This window comes from Cupressus sempervirens, chromosome 11, assembly GCF_028749045.1.
Source record: "Cupressus sempervirens isolate cs-2001-9-10 chromosome 11, ASM2874904v1, whole genome shotgun sequence".
Lineage (NCBI taxonomy): Eukaryota > Viridiplantae > Streptophyta > Pinopsida > Cupressales > Cupressaceae > Cupressus > Cupressus sempervirens.
Window position 1 is genome coordinate 23733014 of NC_143128.1, and position 20737 is coordinate 23753750.

Consider the following 20737-nt stretch of genomic DNA (forward strand, 5'->3'; position numbering starts at 1 on the left):
GAATAGATAACTAACAACTAACTAAAAGCTAACAAAATATTTTCTAATATTTACAATAGATAACCATTAAATAATAATAGAAACTATCTATTATCGTAATACCCTCCCTTAATGGTTAATCTATCCACTACACCAAGTTCTCTGAATTTGACAAACTTATTTGGACCAAGAGGCTTGTTGAGAATGTTTGCAGTTTGATCTGTTGTAGGAACATACTGCAAGTCTATTGTCTCGTCTTCAAGCAGTTGTCATACATAGTGACAATGAACATCCACATGCTTGGTTAGCTCATGGAAGACTGGATTCCATGCTAACTTGATAAGCTTTCGTTATCGACAAACGGTGGTCGGTCTTGTTGATGACATCTGCATATCCTCAAGCATCCAACGAAGCCAAACAACTTCACAACCTGCCTTAACTATCCCTTTGTATTCAGTCTCTATAGAGGAGAGAGAAATTGCTTGCTATTTCTTACTGGTCCAAGTGACAACACTGGATCCCAAATTGAACACATATCCAAAAGTTGACTTTTCATCGTCAAAGAGAACCTGCCCAATCTAATTCTATGAACCCACCAAGTTTAGGATTACAACTTTGAGAGTAAAGAAGCCCATAATTTGTAGTGCCCTTAACATAACGAAACACACACTTTGTTGCCCTTCATAAAGAGTGAGATGTAGTTGATTGCGAAGTTGTTATCAGGTCTAATAGTAAAGATATGGATGAGGCTGCCTACTAGTTGTCTGCATGTAGTATATCAACTGGAAGAGAATCAGACTAGGCTGATAACTTCAGACCTTTCACCATGTGTGTAGGTGCAGGATTGTAATCCTACACACGAAACTTGTCTAACGAAGCCCTAGCATATTTGGACTGACAAATGAATATACCAGAAGACTGATGCCAAAACTCCACACCTAGGCAATAATGCATTAACCCAAGGTCAGTCATATCAAAAGATTGGTATAAACTTTATTTGATTCCTTGGATCAAAGATGTCGACTGCCAACGATGATCTAATCATCCACATAAATGACCAGAAGGATGATGTCACTGTCAGTAGTCTTGATGTACAAATATGAGTGTGAAGAACTCCTCTAGAAGCCTTGATCACTAAGGTACTTATTAATATTCATGTACCATTGCCTAGGGGCCTGCCATAGAGAGAGCTTTCACCAATCGAAGAACCGTGTGTTCTTTACCAGTGACCTTGAAACCAGGAGGTTGCGTCATGTAGACCTCTTCTTTTAGGTCACTATTCAAGAAAGCACTCTTGACGTCCATTTGGTAGACATTCCATCCAAATTGTGTTGCCATGGCTAGGACTACTCTCATAGTGCCCATCTTTGTTGAAGGAGCAAAGGTCTCCTCGTTATCAATGCCTTAAAACTGAGAAAATTCCTTTGCAACTAAACGAGCTTGCCGCTTCTGGAGTCTTGCATTTGACTGCCACGATTGGTGATTGGTTCAAAAGGTAAATTGCGGTGTTAACTGCTTCAGCCCAAAACTTCTTTGGAGCATGTCTATGGTAGAACACTATTCGAGCCATCCCAGTGATTGTTTTCTTCCAATGTTCAACTACACTATTATGTTGTAGTTTGTGGGGTGTGGTTAATTGGCGCTCGATGCCATGAATATCACAGAAGCTAGAGAATTCATTAGTGAAGAGCACACGATTATACTGGGGGAGGGGGTGAATCAGTATAATAAGAACTTTGCCAATTTAAAACTTTTATCCAAACAATTAACTTCAAATGCTGAAATGAACACTTATGCACATAACACATTAACACAATGATTTAGGTAGAAACCCAATGTGTGAGAAAACAATGACAATAAATGTTTTATATAAACATGTTCTTTTACATAAATTTGTTGGTTGCAACCTACTTGAGGCTTCGACCCCAATTTTTATGAGCACCGACTCCAACTCCCTCTGCTATCTTCGTGAGCACCAACCCACTCCACACAAGCTATTGTTCCACCTGTTGGTAAACATATTTGTTCTTTTGATTTTGACTCTTAAAAAACCTGAAGTTCCGAACAATATCTGATTACAATAGTTGAAAAGCCATCTATAGATGAACAAGCTTTTCTCTAAATTGATAGGTACAGCTCCCTATGATTGATTTTCAATGAATTATGTTTATTCTTACCATCTAATTGGGGGTGTGTTCTTAACCTGAGAACAATAGAGGTATAACCAAGCTAGACTTAGACAAGATCTAACTCAGGCGAACAAAAGTTTTAAATAATCTATTTGGTTTTATGCATCCACACATCTTATGAACTCACAAAACTTTTCCTGCGAGCTAAACTACAAGAACTTAAATCTATACTTTAACTGTTAAATTGATAACACTTAAAATTCCTCTTAGAAAGAACAATAACAATACTTATCATGTTCATTCGTTGTATTACAAATAGGGGAAGTAAAACTCTGTTTCTTCCTCGTTCCAATCCAAACCATAAGAGAAAGATACAAATTTAAACTAACACCTACTGGAATAGAAAATAATCAATATAAAATACTCTCGATTGTCTCTGCAACAAAAAGTATTTCACACCAAAATTTTTGCCGACCTATTCATCATTCAACTTTGTACATATAGAGTTTGAGAGATGACCGGTACAATAGGAACTTAATCGGTTCATCTTCTGGGAATGACAAATGGCAAGATACCAGTTTGTCGCATTACAAAATTTACAAAATTGACAAAATTTACAAAAGAAAGTGAAAAGTAGGCATCATTTGGATCACTTGGACTTCTTTCCCTTTTCAGCTTTCGCCCTATATGCCTTGGCAGCAACTATAATTGGAACTAGTTCCTCATGACTAGGCACATGTACGTTAGTGAATCTGAAGAGCCACTTTGAATGCTCTTGAGCCAGCGCCTTCACATCATTTAATTGATTTGGCAATTCTTCCGTAGCCATGTGTACGCATCCACCAAGTGTCTGCAACTCTACCACTCTGTTTTGACTGCTTGAAGCCATTCCAGACAGATTACTCAAGTATGTGGAGAAGTTGTTCTTCATTAATTCTACTCCAATAAGGGCTTTCCCTTGCTCACTGGTTTGTGAATCAGTGTGTAATCCTCTCATAAGTTCAAATGCTCTGTCCTGGATCTTCTTCACTTTATCCCCTGTTTCCTCGAGTACTTCAGCTTCTTGAATCATCTCCAGCTTAAATTGCATACTCTGAAGCCATTCAAACAGAGGCTCAATTCCTTTCTTCAAAATCTTTGCTTCAACCGCTTCCTTTGCCTTCATTTGGATGATCATTTTAAGGAGGGAAATGCAATCATCACATCTTGCCTTCTTTGCGGCCAAAGTGTTGCAATTAGATATGATATTATCTTTTTCAGTTTCCAATCGAAGGATAACATTTCCAATTTGATCAATCAGAGCAACTCCATCTGAATTGAGTTTCTCAATCCATTCCTTCCCAATCTGACCGAAATGTCTATGTTTTTGGAGCTGTGAGATGAAAGCCTATACTTCTGTTGCGGTAGGATTCCGAGTAGCAGGTACACTAGTGATGGTTGCTAATGGAACAACCAGTTGCCTGATAAACCTATTCAATTCTTCTATCTCGGCCTTCATCTTGGTTTTTGACAATTTTAGGCTTTCCAATTGTCCTTCTATTACTTCATTACTTGACCTCCATAAGCACACTTTTGTATTGTGTCTAGCTTCTCCAAGATGAATTGAATGCAGAGTGAAGTCATCAGGTGACATATCTTCAATTCTCCCCGCTTTATTCGGCTTTGCTATCTCCATGGTCAAGTGCTCTGTTTTTGGATCTTGTCCAAGTGTTGATAGGGTCTTCTGCTTCTTAGCTTTCACCATTGCAGTTCCAGAGCGAACCGCTTGAGACACAATGTCCTTCGCAAGTACACTCTCATCTTTTCTTTTCCTCTTCCTTTCTAAGGTGTCTTCTAACCAAGACTCTGTACTAATCACCTTAGAAGCCACCCCAAGTGACTCTATGCTAAACATCTTCTTTTTGATTGGAGTCATTGCCACTGTTGTCGCAAAGAAGGGGTTCTTTGGATCTTGAGAAAGGAGCCTAGATGAACTCGGAACTTTCTCCACTTCTTGAGTCTTCTTCGCGGCTTCATCAGATTCAGTGGACTCACTACTACTACTCTTTTCATCCCCAATTTCTACTATCTGAATGGGGGATCCACTTGATTTCAGAAGAGAAGCACTTGCAGAAGGAATAGGGCTATGATGAGGGGATGTAATTGGACTGATATGAGGAGAAGGAAACAGAGTAGTATGGGGAGATGGAGTAGGAGTAGTATGAGAGGGTGAGACTGGAGCAATAGCACCATCCTTCGGTTCTTCCGTCCCCTTTTCTTCAATACTGGCTTGAGCTCCAATAACTGGCAGAGGACCACCTTGGCAAGTTGGAGTTATTGAAATGTTCCTCTCCGGAGGCTAATCACCTCCTCCTGTAGGTTGGGCCAGTCCTTGAGCAGCTGTAGTTGTTATACTGGGTGTGGCACTCTGAGAAGAAGTGGGAGTAGCAGCAGTTGGAGAAGCTTGAGTAGTCTTGCTCTTGCTCCTACTCCTTTTTGATGTCCACTCGACCCATTTTCCAGTTCTCTTGGTGATCCGAGGCACCATAACATCAAGGTCTTCTTCTATATCCACATATGGCTCGGAACTGATTGGAGTATTTCTTAATTTGGTCAAATATGTATTACTGTACATATTTTGCCCATCATCTTCTAGTTCTTCCAGCTCCAAGTCAATGACATATGTTTTCACTTGATCCATAGTGAATCTGGCAAAAGCACAGTCTTGGCTCTCCAGCTCATCCTTACAATCTGCCCAATAATCTTCTATGGTAGTTACATGCTTGATTACGCTTCCAATTTGAAGCACATCTCTGGCATACCCATTTGGATCAAACATAGGCCTCACCACTTCATATTCTTCTAATTTGTATTTGTTCTCGAATGCCTTGAGCATGTTCTTAGCATCGGATCGAGACTCACAACTGTAGGCTCCAACTCTCATGGGGAATTCATACCCCTTCTTCCTCAAACTGACGCTTAGCACGTTCACCTGAATTGCTTCTCTCACGATCTCAATGAGCACGATCATGTCGTTCGGGTATCTGGGCAGCTTCAGGGGAAATCCATCAAAAGCTGCAAGATGCAAATACAAAAAGGATGAGAATTGAATGAAATAACTGCCAAGTTGATTGATGGCCGCAATTGCTTCTGGGCTAAATCTCCGCTTCGGACACCCTTGGAGTTCCCTACAAATCCTCATTGTGAATGCGTCATTAACTTTAACATACTCAGCATAACTATTCTATAACTGCAAGCATGGATAAAATTCATAGCTCTTTACATCATCGGGAAAATTCTCTATTCTGGGGAGTCCTGGCCACAATTGTAGGGAGGCTAACATATATATCAAGAAGGAAGACATATAAAATGAATTGTAGAACTTAGCCGTACTGAGAGCTTTGGACAGATGTTCGCTTATCTCGTATGCCTGGTCAACATATTGTGTATCTAAGCAAATGATTTGTACCAAAAAGAAGCATTGTTCTACAAAATTAAGTGCTTTTACCTCACCTTTGAGTCGATGCAAAAGGACCAGGATGTCCACGATCTCGGGCTTGAGATCAGTGCCAAAAAGGGTTTTAGGAACCTTACTCTTAGCTCCCCTTGGTTTTTGGAACCAAGACCTCATGATCTCTTTTCGCCACACCATCTTCTTCAGAGAGAATTTGGACATAGCTCCTCCTACCGTCAGTTCAGAGAACTCTTCTTGTTGTGGAATCTATAGGCAATTCACTACTGCCTGCCTATCAATTGAGATTAACACAGTTTGATCAGGCAGTAGAATTTGCTTAGTATCCGGTTTGTAATGATTGATGCATTCAATAATCAGCTCCGGGGCTTGTATTGCTACTGGAAATCCGGCTGCCTCTATAAGCTCACTTCCTCAGAGTTTCTCCGTTATGGGGTGAATTGGGTCTGTCCTCAACCTTCTTTGGAAATCTTGCATGTCGAAGAAATGGAGTGAAGTATCTGTGATATTCTGCCATGTTGACATGATTCCACCCAATCCATCAAAACCAACAAATCTTGTTGCCATCTTGTCTAATACAAAGATAACTAAATTTAAAAATTGCGAATAGTGCAAGGAGTAGATTTTGTAACTTTGAAAACTCTTGAAAGCAACTATTCAACACAACAATATGACAGTTCAATAGAGAAAACTGTAGTTTGAAAATCTGTTATGCTCATCTTTATATAGGAACCCTTAATCTGTCCGTTGATTTTCATGATCCGCGCCACATGAGCGAATTTAAGGATAAATCTGTTGAATTAGTAAATGTGAGGGTTCTAACTGATTTTTCCCTGTCCTTTCACTGTTTCAATTGGCTCAATGGTAACTTTCTTTAATTACAGACTTACTTCCCCGTTTTTACCCACTTTCGGAGAAATAAAAACAGAGTACTCCTTGGAAGAAAACCTGCCTGGCTGAATTTTGTTTAAAATACCTTCACATATGTAACAAATTTGCTTCCATTACTTTCCCAACACATCCCGTGATCGATTTGCAAAATAACTATGCTTGCAGGAGCGATTTTCCATTAGATGCGGAAAATTGCTCTCGAGGGTAGAAAACCTGTAGAGGAGAAGGTAATTTCCATTTTTCTACTTTTGCCTTTGTTTTACCTTCTTTGCCCAAATCACTTGACTTTAAGCCTTTGGAAAACATGAAAGTGGCTTCGAAAGTGAAAAATGGGACCCACTGACTTACTTTACCTTTCCACAAATGCCTTTTCGGAAAATTGACTTCTTGGTTTGAAGCTCGCCGAGGAGAAGCTACTTCAGAGTTTTTTGCCGAACCTTATTATGATCATCTTAGTGAATTTTGAATGATTCCCACGGTAAAAATATTGCAGTACTTGAATGATCTATTCATAACATAATCCAACTCTTCTTGCTTAAGCTCACAAACCGTACTCGTAGGTCTCTGCGGAGTTTCACCTTCAGGGTTCGAAAACCCGTCAAGGAGAAGGCGAAACTAGATTCCCACAAGTTCGATTTTCTTTATGCCCGGAGCAAAATGAGGTGCAAGTAAGTTCATCCGAGATAATATAATCCAAGAATCTCCATCAAGCCAGGATCTAGACTACCCACAAGATTCATGATGATAAGGAAACCCACCCGGTTATGTAATGCGGAGGAAGGGGGAAAATGGAAACCCGATGGAGATATCACTTGAGGAAGAAAAGACCGACTGACTCAATTGGACTAAACATGATATGGGTTCAATTTCCACTTTGCAAAATTGGTGTCGGATGGAAAGTGGGACAACACCACCTTGGCAACGTTGCTTACTTAACTGATAATGGACACCTTTTAGTATCCACAACTCTCCTTATGTATACTGTACACTTTACCTTCTTATCTTATACTTCCCATTTAATATATAATAATAATAATAATAAAACCATATATATTTTATTAAAATTTGCTTAAATTCTTCATTCACAGCAATACCCTTTATTATCTTCCACATTTCTCTCTTTAATTTCTGCCATATAGTTTTTTTTATTTACACACCTATTTTTTAATTTTCAAAATGCATCTCCATATATATCTTTTACTTCTAGCGATCCTGTCTCTTCGAATGAAAATATATATCTCTTCAAAAATAAACACCACCTTCCTTTTTATTATAATTGCATTTTTTTAATTTAATTTTCTCAACTTTAATTAAATTACCACTGCCGACACATAATGAATATTACCAATCCCTTTTTTTTTAGTTTATCAAGCTCTGCCTTATTCCATTCAATTTAAGGTGACGTTGATTTTCAGTATCGCTGACCTGTTAACCTCATACTATTTTCATTATATTGTGGATAGATATTTTATTATAGTTTTGATGGTTCCATTTTGATAATATTTTTAGTTTGCTGTAAATCTTCTTGCTTCGACTTCAACCTCTTGTAGAACTCATTTTCGTACCTCAGCCTCCAGTAGAACACAATTTTATTTTTGGTCTTTGTGGTTTGCAGACAGGAGTTGCCTCTAATCATTTCCATAGCTCTGTGTTTCACTTGGCGACAACAAAATTTATTTGTTTGACAGCTCTTGTTTATCCATCGCACATTTTGACTTCATAATGATCACTGTTTCTCTTTTGTAATAAATCGCTGTTGTAACTGATCAAAAAATAAATAAATCGCTGTTGTAGATTTTCAATGTCTTACCATTTGCTGCTACACATACATGGCTACTTGCTATTCACATTCATATCATTCTATACATTCACTGGTGGTATTTTATTAGTTTGTCTTGATGTGAATGCAGACAGGAGTTGCCTCTAATCATTTCCATAGCTCTGTGTTTCACTTGGCGACAACAAAATTTATTTGTTTGACAGCTCTTGTTTATCCATCGCACATTTTGACTTCATAATGATCTTTTTGGTCTTTGTGGTTTGCAGACAGGAGTTGCCTCTAATCATTTCCATAGCTCTGTGTTTCACTTGGCGACAACAAAATTTATTTGTTTGACAGCTCTTGTTTATCCATCGCACATTTTGACTTCATAATGATCACTGTTTCTCTTTTGTAATAAATCACTGTTGTAACCGATCAAAAAATAAATAAATCGCTGTTGTAGATTTTCAATGTCTTACCATTTGCTGCTACACATACATGGCTACTTGCTATTCACATTCATATCATTCTATACATTCACTGGTGGTATTTTATTAGTTTGTCTTGATGTGAATGCTACCAAAATTCCATACTTATTATTTCATTTTAGAAGTCACTGCTGAGTGTATATGTGCCTACATTATGACTCAATTACCTTAAGTCTTCCACGACATATGTACTCTGACTTCCGGCACTGGATACGCAAGATGTTAGTGTATGCTTATTTGATCTCATTTCTGCACTTACATCATTATCTTATACAGAGGTATTTGACCTTTTATTTGCTGCTTTCGAATCCTTTGGTCTTTGTATATTAGCGTTGTATATTCAGACATTAGTAATGTCTCATTTAATGATAATGTTGCAATGCATTGACATGGTGGAAGGATTGTGTGTATTCTTTCATACTACTCAATGATTGCTGCTTTGAAACATGTTCTCAACTTCCTTAATTAAAACAAACTTGTTTATTCTTATTGTTGTCTTCTTTCATAGTCTCATCATCGCCATTTCATTACATTTATTCTTGTTGATGACCATCTTTATTACAGAGGAAGCTTGATGTTACAATTGCTACTTCTGAAGCATATTGTTGACTAACGTTACTTTCTTTCTTTGCCATCATTAATATATTACTGAAGATGCTATTGCTGGGTATACAGATTCAACATCTTTGAACAAATCTACATAGTGCGTATCATGCTTTGTTGTCTTATATTTGTAAAATTGAATCACCTTAATGGCATCTCTTCAATAATCTCTGCAGATGGTCTTCATACTATCATTTCTGCATATTAAGTCTTGCATTTGATTTCATCATAAACCAGAACTTTAGACTTGATGATCACAAAGTTCTCAACAACTGTTTACACATTAAAGACCATTATATAGCATTAACTTCTACCTTTGACATCAAATGTAACTCCTTTGTCATACCTTTCACATCGATGACAATATTTCTATCAATCTCCCCCTTTGTCATTGATGGGAATAACAAATCTTCATAATGTCCTCTTATTCGCCCCCTTTGACATCAATGGCAAAGGGATGACCATCATGCTTCCATCTGCAAACCAATCATCAAATGCTCCCCCTCAGAAAATTATCTCGTACTTCCTATGAGAAGAATTCTTCAATGCTCGTGCATGCTCTAGTTCTGCCATTACTGTATCTCTTTGAATGTTCCTCTTGCAATCTTTGACATCAATGCAACCAGCTTTTCAATTTTCTGAATGTAATGTTCAAATTCAACCATCTCGCTCTTTAACCATCTCATTCTTTCCTCCAAGGGTTCAAGTGAATAAACTTATTTGTATCTCACCCTGCACTCATGCTTCTCTTCTCAATTAAGAGCTTTATGAATTGCAAGTTGAACTTGCAATGGTTTCTCCTTCTACTTTGATGGTCTTCTTTCTCCAGATTTTGATAGTCTTTCCTTTTTGATTATCTTTGGCATCCCGTCTCTTGTCATCTCTATGAGTTTCTTCAACATCAAGTCTATAATATCTTGCTATATGTCCATAGTTATCGCATTTATAGCATATAAAGTTCAGATATGGATTGTAGTTCCTGCTTCTCCATTCATGAGGATTTTTCATTTGTGTACTACATTCTTTTTTGCCTAGTACCCAAAATAGCTGCATGAATAGCAACATCCATAGAAGCTTGGTTTATAACCTTGCTTTCTATAATATCTTTTAAGTTCCATTCCTCTAAATTTTATTGATGAATCTTCCATACTATTTCCTTCCTTGATAAATCCTTTGAACGCATGATCTTTATTATTTGATTGTCCTTTGTAGCCTACTCCCGTGTTGCTTGTAGATGGTCTTTGACCATCAATGGTATCAGATAGGATTTCTGAGCGCTTTTCAAATATTATTATTCAATTTGGTGTTACTTTCCTCTAGATCCTTTCTTAATTCTTCAACTTCTTGACTTAATTTGGTATACTCCTCTTCATCATTCTCAGCTTGTATGGATTTTTTAGTTGAGTCTTTAATTCTTTAATCTGCATTTTGTACTTGTGACTTTCTTTTTCAATTTTGTATTCTGCTTGTATGCACAGTGTAACTCTTCCATGACATCTACATCTTCCTCACTAGATGATACATCAGCTTCTTCATCTTCACCACTTGCCTCATCAACTTCTTCATCCTCACTACATAGCTTATCAACATCTTCTTCTTCTTGCTCGCTGGTCATGGCCAAAAAGTGTATCTCATCTTCAGCATCATCACTTTGGTAATCGTCATTGCTCACTTCCGATGAGCTGTTCTCTTTCTTCGGGTATAGGCTCTTTGTGTGCTTGTGAAACTTCTTTTTCTTAGCATGCTTCTTATCCTTTTTCTTCGAATATTTGTCTTCTTTATCATCACTAGAGTCATTGTTGTTTAGAGGGCATTTTGATGCGTAATGTCCCGGTCTTCCGCAACTGAAACATTTGAACTTTCCTTTGTTCTTCCCATTACTCTTTTTCAGCTTTCTTTTAAAGTAAGCATTTGTTTCACTATTTGAGCTTTCACTTGAAATTTTATTTTTATTTTTACCCCTTTTAGATGCCTTGAATGCTATTTCCTTCTTTGATTCATTTCCTCCAACCCGCATTTCATAAACAGTAAGGATTCCATGCAATTCATCTTTTGTCAACGTATCTAAATCTTTTCTTTCTTCAGCTGCAGATATTTTAGAATTAAACTTCATAGGTAGTGATCTTAAAATCTTTTCAACCACAAGACTTTCTTTTACTTCCTCACCAAGAGCTTGCATAGAATTGACAACATCATCTACATGATCAAGAAAAGTGGCTATATTCTCATATTCCTTCGTGCTGAGACTTTCAAACACTTTGCGATGAGTTTGTAGTTTGGATTTCTTTACATTCTCGGTTCCTTCATAAACATTTTTCAGCTTGTCCCAAATGTCCTTGGCCGATCTATAATGCATAACTTTTAAGAATAATGATTCGGCAAGATTGCATAAATTGATGTTTTGCTTTGGCATTGTTTTCACATTTTCTCTTTCCGGCTGTTTCTGTTTGTGGTTTTTGCTGAGATGACATAGAGGATGAAGAGTTGACACAAAGAAAGGAGATTCTTCACCTTAAAATTGTGATTTTAGCGGACCCGTTACCAGCAAAAAACACTTGAAAAAAACGACCTCAGTCCCAATTTTTGCAGTCAAACGAGTCAAAAAAATATGAACACGATTGCCAAAACCTTAGCAAATAATCCAGTCGTGATTTGAATCTGCCTGCAAAAAATATCAGTCTTGATTTGCAAACCCCTAGCAAAAAACCAGTTGCAATTTTCATAAAGAATTGAAATATTCTATTCTAGCTAAAAGAAAGCTAAAGAAAGCTAATAGATAACTACTGCTAACTAAATATTAGAAACATTCTAATATTCACAATAGATTACAAACAGTTAATCAATAACTAATAATAGAAGCTTATCTATTATCGTAATAGTTAGTGTAGATTTAGAGTTGTCTTCTTAAACCCTCATCTTTTTCATAGTATTTCAAAAATCTTCGTAAAATTCAACCCAGAATATATATCACCTTCGCCATACTCGTCTCTTGAATTCATATGATTAGTTCGTAGCGTCAGTGTAGATTTAGAATTTTCTTCTTAAACCCTCATCTTTTTCATTTTATTTCCAAAAATATTTCTATATATATACTATCCCAAAGTGTTGAGTCAAGCCAAATATATATATTATACCAAATATATATATTCTATACCAGCATCAATCAAGCCAAATTGAGTCTATCCTGAAAGTTAAGTACCCACGCTTGGAAGCTTGGAGTTGAATTTGGGATCACATAATTTAGCACATTGAAGACTTTGTTCAAAAGAGGATAGAGTACATTTGGTAATTTATTCTATGTCGAGGGGTGTCACAAAACACTCACCAGTACATACCCATACATATAGTTTCTGATTTGGCAACTTAGATTTTTCCTTTTTCTTTAGGCATTCGTTATGTTACATTTTCTGTAACATTTTGTCTGAAAATGTTCTCAATTTTTTTAACAAATAAATCTTTTGTCAAGCTAATTTCTGTATTTAAAAGATTCACCTTTTAAGCTTTTTAATCTAAATAATTTTGACTGGATCCACCTCAAAACAAATGTAAATGCATCAAGTAAAATACTATTTTCCTTTTAAGCTTTTTAATTTATATAATTTTGATTGGATTCGTTTTATGTTACATACCCATACGTGTAGTCTCTGATTTGGCAACATAGATTTTTTCTTTTTTCTCTAGGCATTCGTTATGTTACATTTTGTGTAACATTTTGTCTGAAAATGTTTCTCAATTTTTTTAACAAATAAACCTTTTGTCACCTTTTAAGCTTTTTAATCTAAATAGTTTTGATTGCATCCTCCTTAAAACAAATGTAAATGCATCAAATAAAATACTATTATCCTTGTAAAAAGTTGGAATTCAATAGAAGTCCATTCAATAACATGATCAATCAAATTTGGCAAGAAGAACAAGGTTGTGACTGAAGAGGATAAAATGCAAGTGATGAATCTCTTTTCTAGCTGAGGCTAAGGATCTGAAATTTTAGGTTTGTGAAGAAAAACTTGACATGGAATGTTGAAGCTTCACTGTTTAACGACACCCACCTTTAAGTATTATTCTGCTTGTGGGTTATCGCCTCTCTAGTGTAGGTGGGCTAACAATGTTTGATTAGTATCAAAACTTTGTCATAGGTTAGAAATTTATGGGCATGATATTTGACAATATATTTGAACATATATGCCAAATTTACAGTTGGCTTCTTTAAATGACATTTTCTTTACCTTAATATACAGAGCTTTTGCTTTGTGTTAGGAGCTTAGATTCAATTTTTTTCTTGGCACCTGTCAAAGAGGTCTTTTTGGACCAAATATCTTCATTGTTGCCAATTGGCCGCACCTTTCTTTTTGAGCTTGGGTTTTTAACTTGAGTGGTTTGGCCTCTGCTTTCTTTCCTTACACCATTTAGGATAAATAAAAATTGATCCTTACAGTGCAGTCGTGTTGAATATTTCCTGCTGGTCATATTCAAAATTTTATGATCCCTATTTTGTCTGCTGACTCGGGCCATTCAGAGTACCAATTGCTTCTTTTCATTAGTTCACATTGTGAATTCATATTATTTTCAGTCAGATCTGGGCAACAGGTTTGATATTTGCATGATAACCTGTGCGCTGTCCATTTATACTAAAAGTAACTCTAGATTTGTATTTTGAGCTGGAAAAGTTGTCAATTGGTGACAGGCAGGGGATCATCTTACAGACTGTTTGATGTTGCCATGCTTTTCCCCATTTGTGATTTTGTTTCCCCTGATTTTTTATTTCAAATCAGAGACAATATTTAAATATATTCAACCTTGTGATTGTTGCAGGCAACTATTCTAAGGCCTGCTGCTATGATTGGCACAGAAGATCGCATTCTTAATAAGTGGGCTCAGATAGCAAAGAACTGGGTGGTACTTCCTATTATTGGAGATGGTTCCACTAAGTATAATTTATGCTCTAGTCTTTAAGAAAAATTAAACAATATCAAAATTTGTTTGCAGACCAAACTTCATTATTTTTGAAATTCAAAGATTATAAATTTTCTAATGGCGTTCTTCAGTGTTCAGTGTTCATTGATTTTGATATGTCTTTACAGGCTTCAACCAGTTTATGTGATTGATGTTGCTGCTGCAATTATTGCGGCTTTAAAGGATGATGGGAACAGTATGGGAAAAACTTATGAACTAGGGGGCCCAGAAGTTTTCACCATTGAGCAGCTGGTATGAATTTTGCTGTACAATTACTCTGGCATACAGTTTTTAATCAATATATATGATTCTTATTTTCACTACAGGTTCAATTGATGTACAAAACTATTCGAGAGGAGCCTCGTTATATTAAAATTCCCATCCCAATTGCTAGGGTACAAATCTTTTGCACCCAAGTTTCATTAGAGTGATGTATTTCACAATGTAACCTGCTTAAATTAAAATGGAAATGATTTGTTAATTCTGAAAGCATCCATGAACTAAAAATTGTTCACGTTGCAGCTTCTTGCATCACCAAGGGAGTTCTTGCTTAAAAAAGTCCCCTTTCCTCTTCCAACACCTGTTATTTTCAATCAAGACTATGTGGACTCACTTACAGTTGATAATGTGGTCTCTCAAAATGGTATGTGTTTCTATGGTTATGTTCCTGCACTGGTAGTTGAAGTACACATTTTTCTACTTTCATGCAGCTTTTTATTAAAGAGTTTGAGATTCCAAGAGTTTTAAGTTCAGAGATTAGTAGTAAAATATTGATACCAAAGCATTAATGACTAATACACTGTGTACATCAATGATTGGCAGCTTTAACATTCAGGGATTTGGGTATTATTCCTCGCAAGCTTAAGGGTTATCCTATTGATTATCTTTTGCAATATCGTTCTGGGGGTCCATCATATGGCACAACCATTGGTGATCGTGTGGCTGGTCCAGGATTTTAGCATAATCCGTTTTCTGTTAAATTAATATGTAATTTCTTTTCAGGCTCAAACCCCATTTTTCAAAGGTAAAAACAGTTTTTTCAAAATTCAGTTTTGTTTTATTTTGAGCCTCAGACCAGAAAAGAACATTAGTTTGGAGAACAAGGATGTTTTACCACAATAATTCAAGATTTGACTGTTCTTGGAGTTATTGCAGCCCCTATCATGTTTGGCGGAGATTATATGCTCCCATTGCTGGTTAATAATGAATATGTACAAGTATAATTTCAGTATGCTAGCAATTATAGATATCAAAATGACACTGGTGTATCTGAATATTACTATTAACCATTTCTATAACTTCCGTAATAGGTTTCGGGTCAATCTAGTGAATGACCCAAGACTCATTTGGTCGATGAAATTAAGACACTAGCCAAAGAACAATTAGTATTGCATGTCCTTATAAGCTTGTATACCTATCTATGTTATATATCTTGTTGATGTTCTGAACCAGTATAGTATAAATGCTGTATACAAAAACTTAGAGAAGCATAAGAACAGATGACACAAATATTTATTCTGGGAAAACCCTCCACTTGAGGGTGAAAAACCCAACCCCCCAAAATATAGACCATTTATTGTAAAAACAAGTGCAGAGATCTCAGGCTTCTGATTTTTAACACTTAACAATCAATCTTTCAGCCTTATACAGAGTTTTATCACTTAGCTATGCAAATACAGAATATAAAATGCTACAAGTATCTTACAGTTACTTCTGATACACATTCACTGATCAGATATGATCATATACAAAAGCATTCTGTATTTTGTATCAAGCATATTACAGAGGTATAAAAATGTATATTTGATATGATTCACCAGCGACAGTTCACACACCACTGTCTTCTCTATATGAAGGATGAAAAACATCTGCCTTAAATACTCACCCCTGATACATGTAAGCTGTATTCCACACGAACTGAAAAGACTTGCATGGAATACCAATAGGTGCCCGTTACTATAACATGAATATTCGGCAGTTGCAACATACCATATAATAAGTACAATATATACGAGACTTAAGTCATTGTAAAGGCCATTCAACCAACATTTAAGCTGAAGAAAGAAATACACAAAGAGAGCTGACAATAAAAGAAGATAGATGACATAGGAACAAAAATCATATACAACTCAATAATGCTATCATAAATCTGGGTGGTGACAGTTCATGAAAGACCTCACTTCATCTTCAATAGAATACCTAGCATCTGATAAATAATAATTTTACAAAAGAGTCCCTGCAGAGATGAGAAGCAGCTGAACAACCAAAACAAGAGATCGAACCAAATGATAAAAGCAGGAATGAATGTTTTCTCATGCAACTACCAAAAACATTAACAACAGTAGATAGAGAAATGATTTGAATTGATAATATTAATAGTCGACTATTCTCACATGAAAAATAGAGTTTGGATTGGTTACTAAATTTGAAGACACTGCTAGGATATGGTAGCTTGAATTGACAGTGCAATCACAATTTCAATTAATGTGGGATGATGTATTAACAGTGCAAGTCTATAAAATAAAAATTTTAATCTACGCTCAACGAAGTTTTTGGGATGGGGACATTTTAGGGGGCGGGGACATATTTCCGGTATGAGTACGAGTCAAAGCCAAAATTTATGAGATGGGACCTTAGTGGACGACGATTAAAAACATAGGTTGTTTTTTAGTATTAGAGACATAATTCAAATATGCGTATCATAACATTGATAAACCATTCACCATAGACATTTTAGAAGATCAATACATGAAATATTATCAAATGACAAATACTAAATACTTCCATTATAACAATATCACACATATATAGCAAAAATTAAAATGCCTAAAGGCTCCAAGTATCATGTTGAAATCATAATGAAATAAAGAGAAGTCTAATTAAAATAGTTAGAAGGTACTAAACGCAATCTTTCCTCACTATAACACAATCTTTCCTCACTGTTGCTATTGCTCTTATGCTTTTTTCTTTTCTCTTGGCAAATGTGTCAAATCTAAAAATGATTAGAAGAGGTAGTGTTTTAATGAACCAAATATGGGTTGCATATTTTTATTAATTTTTTGGAGGCATTTTGCCTTTACTAGATTGGTTGGAAAAAAGGTGAAGACCAATAGTTTCAGGGACATATAGGGGACATAAAAACTGTTCCTAGGAATGCTGATTGTCCCCAAGTTTTTTGGCAAAAACAAATGGCCATATTGGGGATGTTTCCAAATTTTCCAAAAAGGGAACGACTCAGGGGATGGCCAAAATTCGTCCCCGGTAGGAGTACGACCCCAAAACCATGGGGGGCACGTCCCCATGGAATACCGAATTTAACCAATTATTGCATCCTCAACATCAATATTAGGGGCATGCCATAGTCGTTTAATAAGTGAATGTCTGGTCTCTACAAATCTAAGACTAATTAAGTACAATTTAAATTGTATACACTCCACCCATGTGCACATTTTAAAGTTAAAGATCTTAGAAAAGTTGTGCATAGTCAAGTTTGCCATTTTCCTATTTGTTAGAAACAATCTTTAGCCATTTCTTGGGTTTGAATTATCTAAAATTTTTATGTAAGATTTCATTCCCATTGACATTCATATAACGCTTGATTTTAAATTGACCAATGCATCTATATCTATGGGTTCCACTCGCCCACCCCTCCAACATATGTAGTGCACTTTATGCACACTAATACCTTTAATCATTTACATATCAATTGAACTCTTGATTTGCATGTTAAAGACAACAATGCATAATGAATGAGTCGAATCAATCATTTCTACACACTTCAAAAATTTGTGTATGTCGGTTAATACTTTAACATTCAACAAACACCATTTTAGATTTGTTGGTTAAAGAACAATAAATCACCAAAGCATAGAACAATATGACAGTACAAGAACACTAACACAATCAACAACATGATTTACATGGAAAACCTAAAATAGAAAAAACTATAGAAAAGCTAATTCTCAGGAAATGAAAAACACCAATTAGGGTGACAATGGTTAAGATGAGTTTGTATAAGGGTAAATGCTTTAAATGCTTACTACAACATAAAGTGGTATATAGGCTTCACGCCCAAGGTGGTTGATGCAGGAGCATCCTGGGTGTAAGAGCAATCTTGCATCACTCAAAAAAATATATCCTTTTTGTTTATTGAATAAGGGTTGTCTTAGTGCAGAGTTGTTTCTGGAGGCTTGCTACTTATTAAGATGGTCATATGATCTTAAAATGTCCTAATTTCAGAGGTGGATGTTCATCTTGGATATATTAGCCTACTAGTTGAGGATCATTGCCATATCATGGGTATTCGTGAAGTTATTGCAAGCTTTTGGTGTGCAATTTTGGTACGAAAACTTCATGCTCAGTTTTGAAAGCCATAAAGGCCCCAAATGAGCTCCAAAATGGGGTTGACTGGAGTTTGTATGAGTTAAGCTTTGTAGATTAGAAGTTGAGGATTTCAAATGGGGTTATAATAGAAAATTGGATCAACAGTGCCCAAGTTATGGTCTTCCGAAGTTAAGCCAACTGAAGTTTCCAAAATAAATGTCATAATTGAATTGAGCCAACCCTGTATGTAATTTTAGGGTTGGTTGGCCTCAAGACTCAGGGTTTGGTGTCTAGAAATTTCACTAGCAGCATAAAATTGCTTATATAAGAAAGACCCGTAGATAGTCTAGGACAACTTAGGGTGATAGTTCACAACTTTGTGTTACAAATTATTGTAAGGAAGGCACCCATGTGGGTTTGCATATTTATTTCAAAATTCTGTAATTCTGCATTTGCGGCAATAATAAGAAGCACATATTTTGTTCTCACAAATTGCTATTATATATTTGTTTATGTTATGTATTTGCGGTATTAAAGGGAGCACCCTTCATTAGTGGCTATGCTCGAGAAATTCAATAAGGCTCACTACTGATAGAATAAGGCTCGCTGTCAACATGTTTATTGTCGTTACATGAAAGATAATGTAAGAACCATTGCAAAATTTAGTTACCGAGCCTCAACAATTATACTATGTGACTATCTGCACCTCCTTGAATCAACTAATTAAGTTTTTTCACACTTGCATCACATATAGATTGCATATAAGTAAGAAGATAACATGAATTGTATACACATGCTTGAATTCATAGAGTCACATACATGCCAGTTGAATGATACTTATATTTATACTAGGTGCACACGACAAATCTGTTGACTAAATAAAATTTGAGATAAGATGCACCAACTTGATTCTCAGGCACATCAACATGTCACAACAATCTCCGGTGCCAACAGTTATGATGAACACACTAGGAAAATAGTTGTTGGGAATGAAATCAAAATTACATGCATCACAAACGATAGACTTAAAATAAATCCACCAAGAATGATGCATACCATGACGAAGACATGAAATGGTAAGATAATTAATGACAAAGCAACATAAAACACATCACTTGAGAAATAGGCTATTGACAAATAATAGAATAACCAATTGATACACCATGTTGTCATTAGGCAACCATTGACACATAAGAGGTTGAGAAAAACCCTTTGACATCAATGACAACCATAGCCTCACATTCTAACAACTCCTACAGTTATTCATCAATAACAAAGCATAGAAAGATCAATAGGATCTCAATATCAAAACACCAAAACTCTCCTCCTTTGATGACAATGACAAAGGATAAAAACAAATGCCGCTCCTTCTGATTGACACACATTGCGCTTCTTGAGACGAAACATACCAACACTAATTTAGAAAGATATAGATCTGCAAACCACTAGATCAATGCACATACTAGGGCTTGTTAGTTCTAGTAGCCCATACAACTACTTGTTTATTTGCAAATAATCATTTTGTTGTCGAGAATGCAAATAATTATTTAATTAATTGTGACTCTTTTGGAGAACCTAATAAGCGACTAGTTAGGGTTTGTCAAGGTTTCACTTGTTTCAATTACTGAATGTAATTAAATCTCGGTCATTGGTTTTCCAATGAAAGTAGTATAAAAGGAGGTCATATGAGATTTGGAAAACACAAGTTGGAGATGCATTTGCAGTGTTAGCAAGTGAATTTGCAGTTATAGCAAATAGTCTTGCAACATTAGCAAGGGCACAATGATAATGTTGGGGATACCAATTGCGAGACTCAACAAGAAAAATTGGGAGATTGTCGGAGCTCTACTAGTTAGAGGCAAACAATTTTATGTTTCTCTTGAGTTGCTAAAGTTTAATATATTTTTTATCTGCAATATTGGTTTTCCCTTAGGGTTTCTTCTAGGGACAATTTGTCCAAAAATATTGTGTTCATTGTGTTGCATTTTTTTTTGTTGTGAAATTGTAGTTGTGTTATTAATCAATATTGGATGTGAATTAATTTTCAATATTCAAACAATCTATATAAGATGAGGTATTAATATTAAGTAACTGCAATATAATTCAACTTGGTATCAAAGCTGAGGGTAGAAGAAGTTTACACTAGGCAAGTGAAAGAAAA

At 35.9% G+C, this 20737-nt stretch overlaps 1 protein-coding gene across 1 annotated transcript in view; it reads left to right on the forward strand.

Annotated features, from left to right (window-relative positions):
• The window catches only part of LOC149528044 (NAD(P)-binding Rossmann-fold superfamily protein), a 66034-nt gene extending 50526 nt beyond the window's left edge, over positions 1 to 15508 (forward strand). Inside the window, exons 9-13 of the mRNA XM_089811713.1 lie at positions 14113 to 14228; positions 14382 to 14505; positions 14580 to 14648; positions 14776 to 14896; positions 15076 to 15508. Coding sequence (XP_089667839.1) covers positions 14113 to 14228; positions 14382 to 14505; positions 14580 to 14648; positions 14776 to 14896; positions 15076 to 15212 — 567 coding nt within the window. The 3' untranslated portion in view covers positions 15213 to 15508. The remainder of the gene's footprint in view (positions 1 to 14112; positions 14229 to 14381; positions 14506 to 14579; positions 14649 to 14775; positions 14897 to 15075) is intronic.
• The last annotated feature ends 5229 nt before the right edge of the window (positions 15509 to 20737 follow it).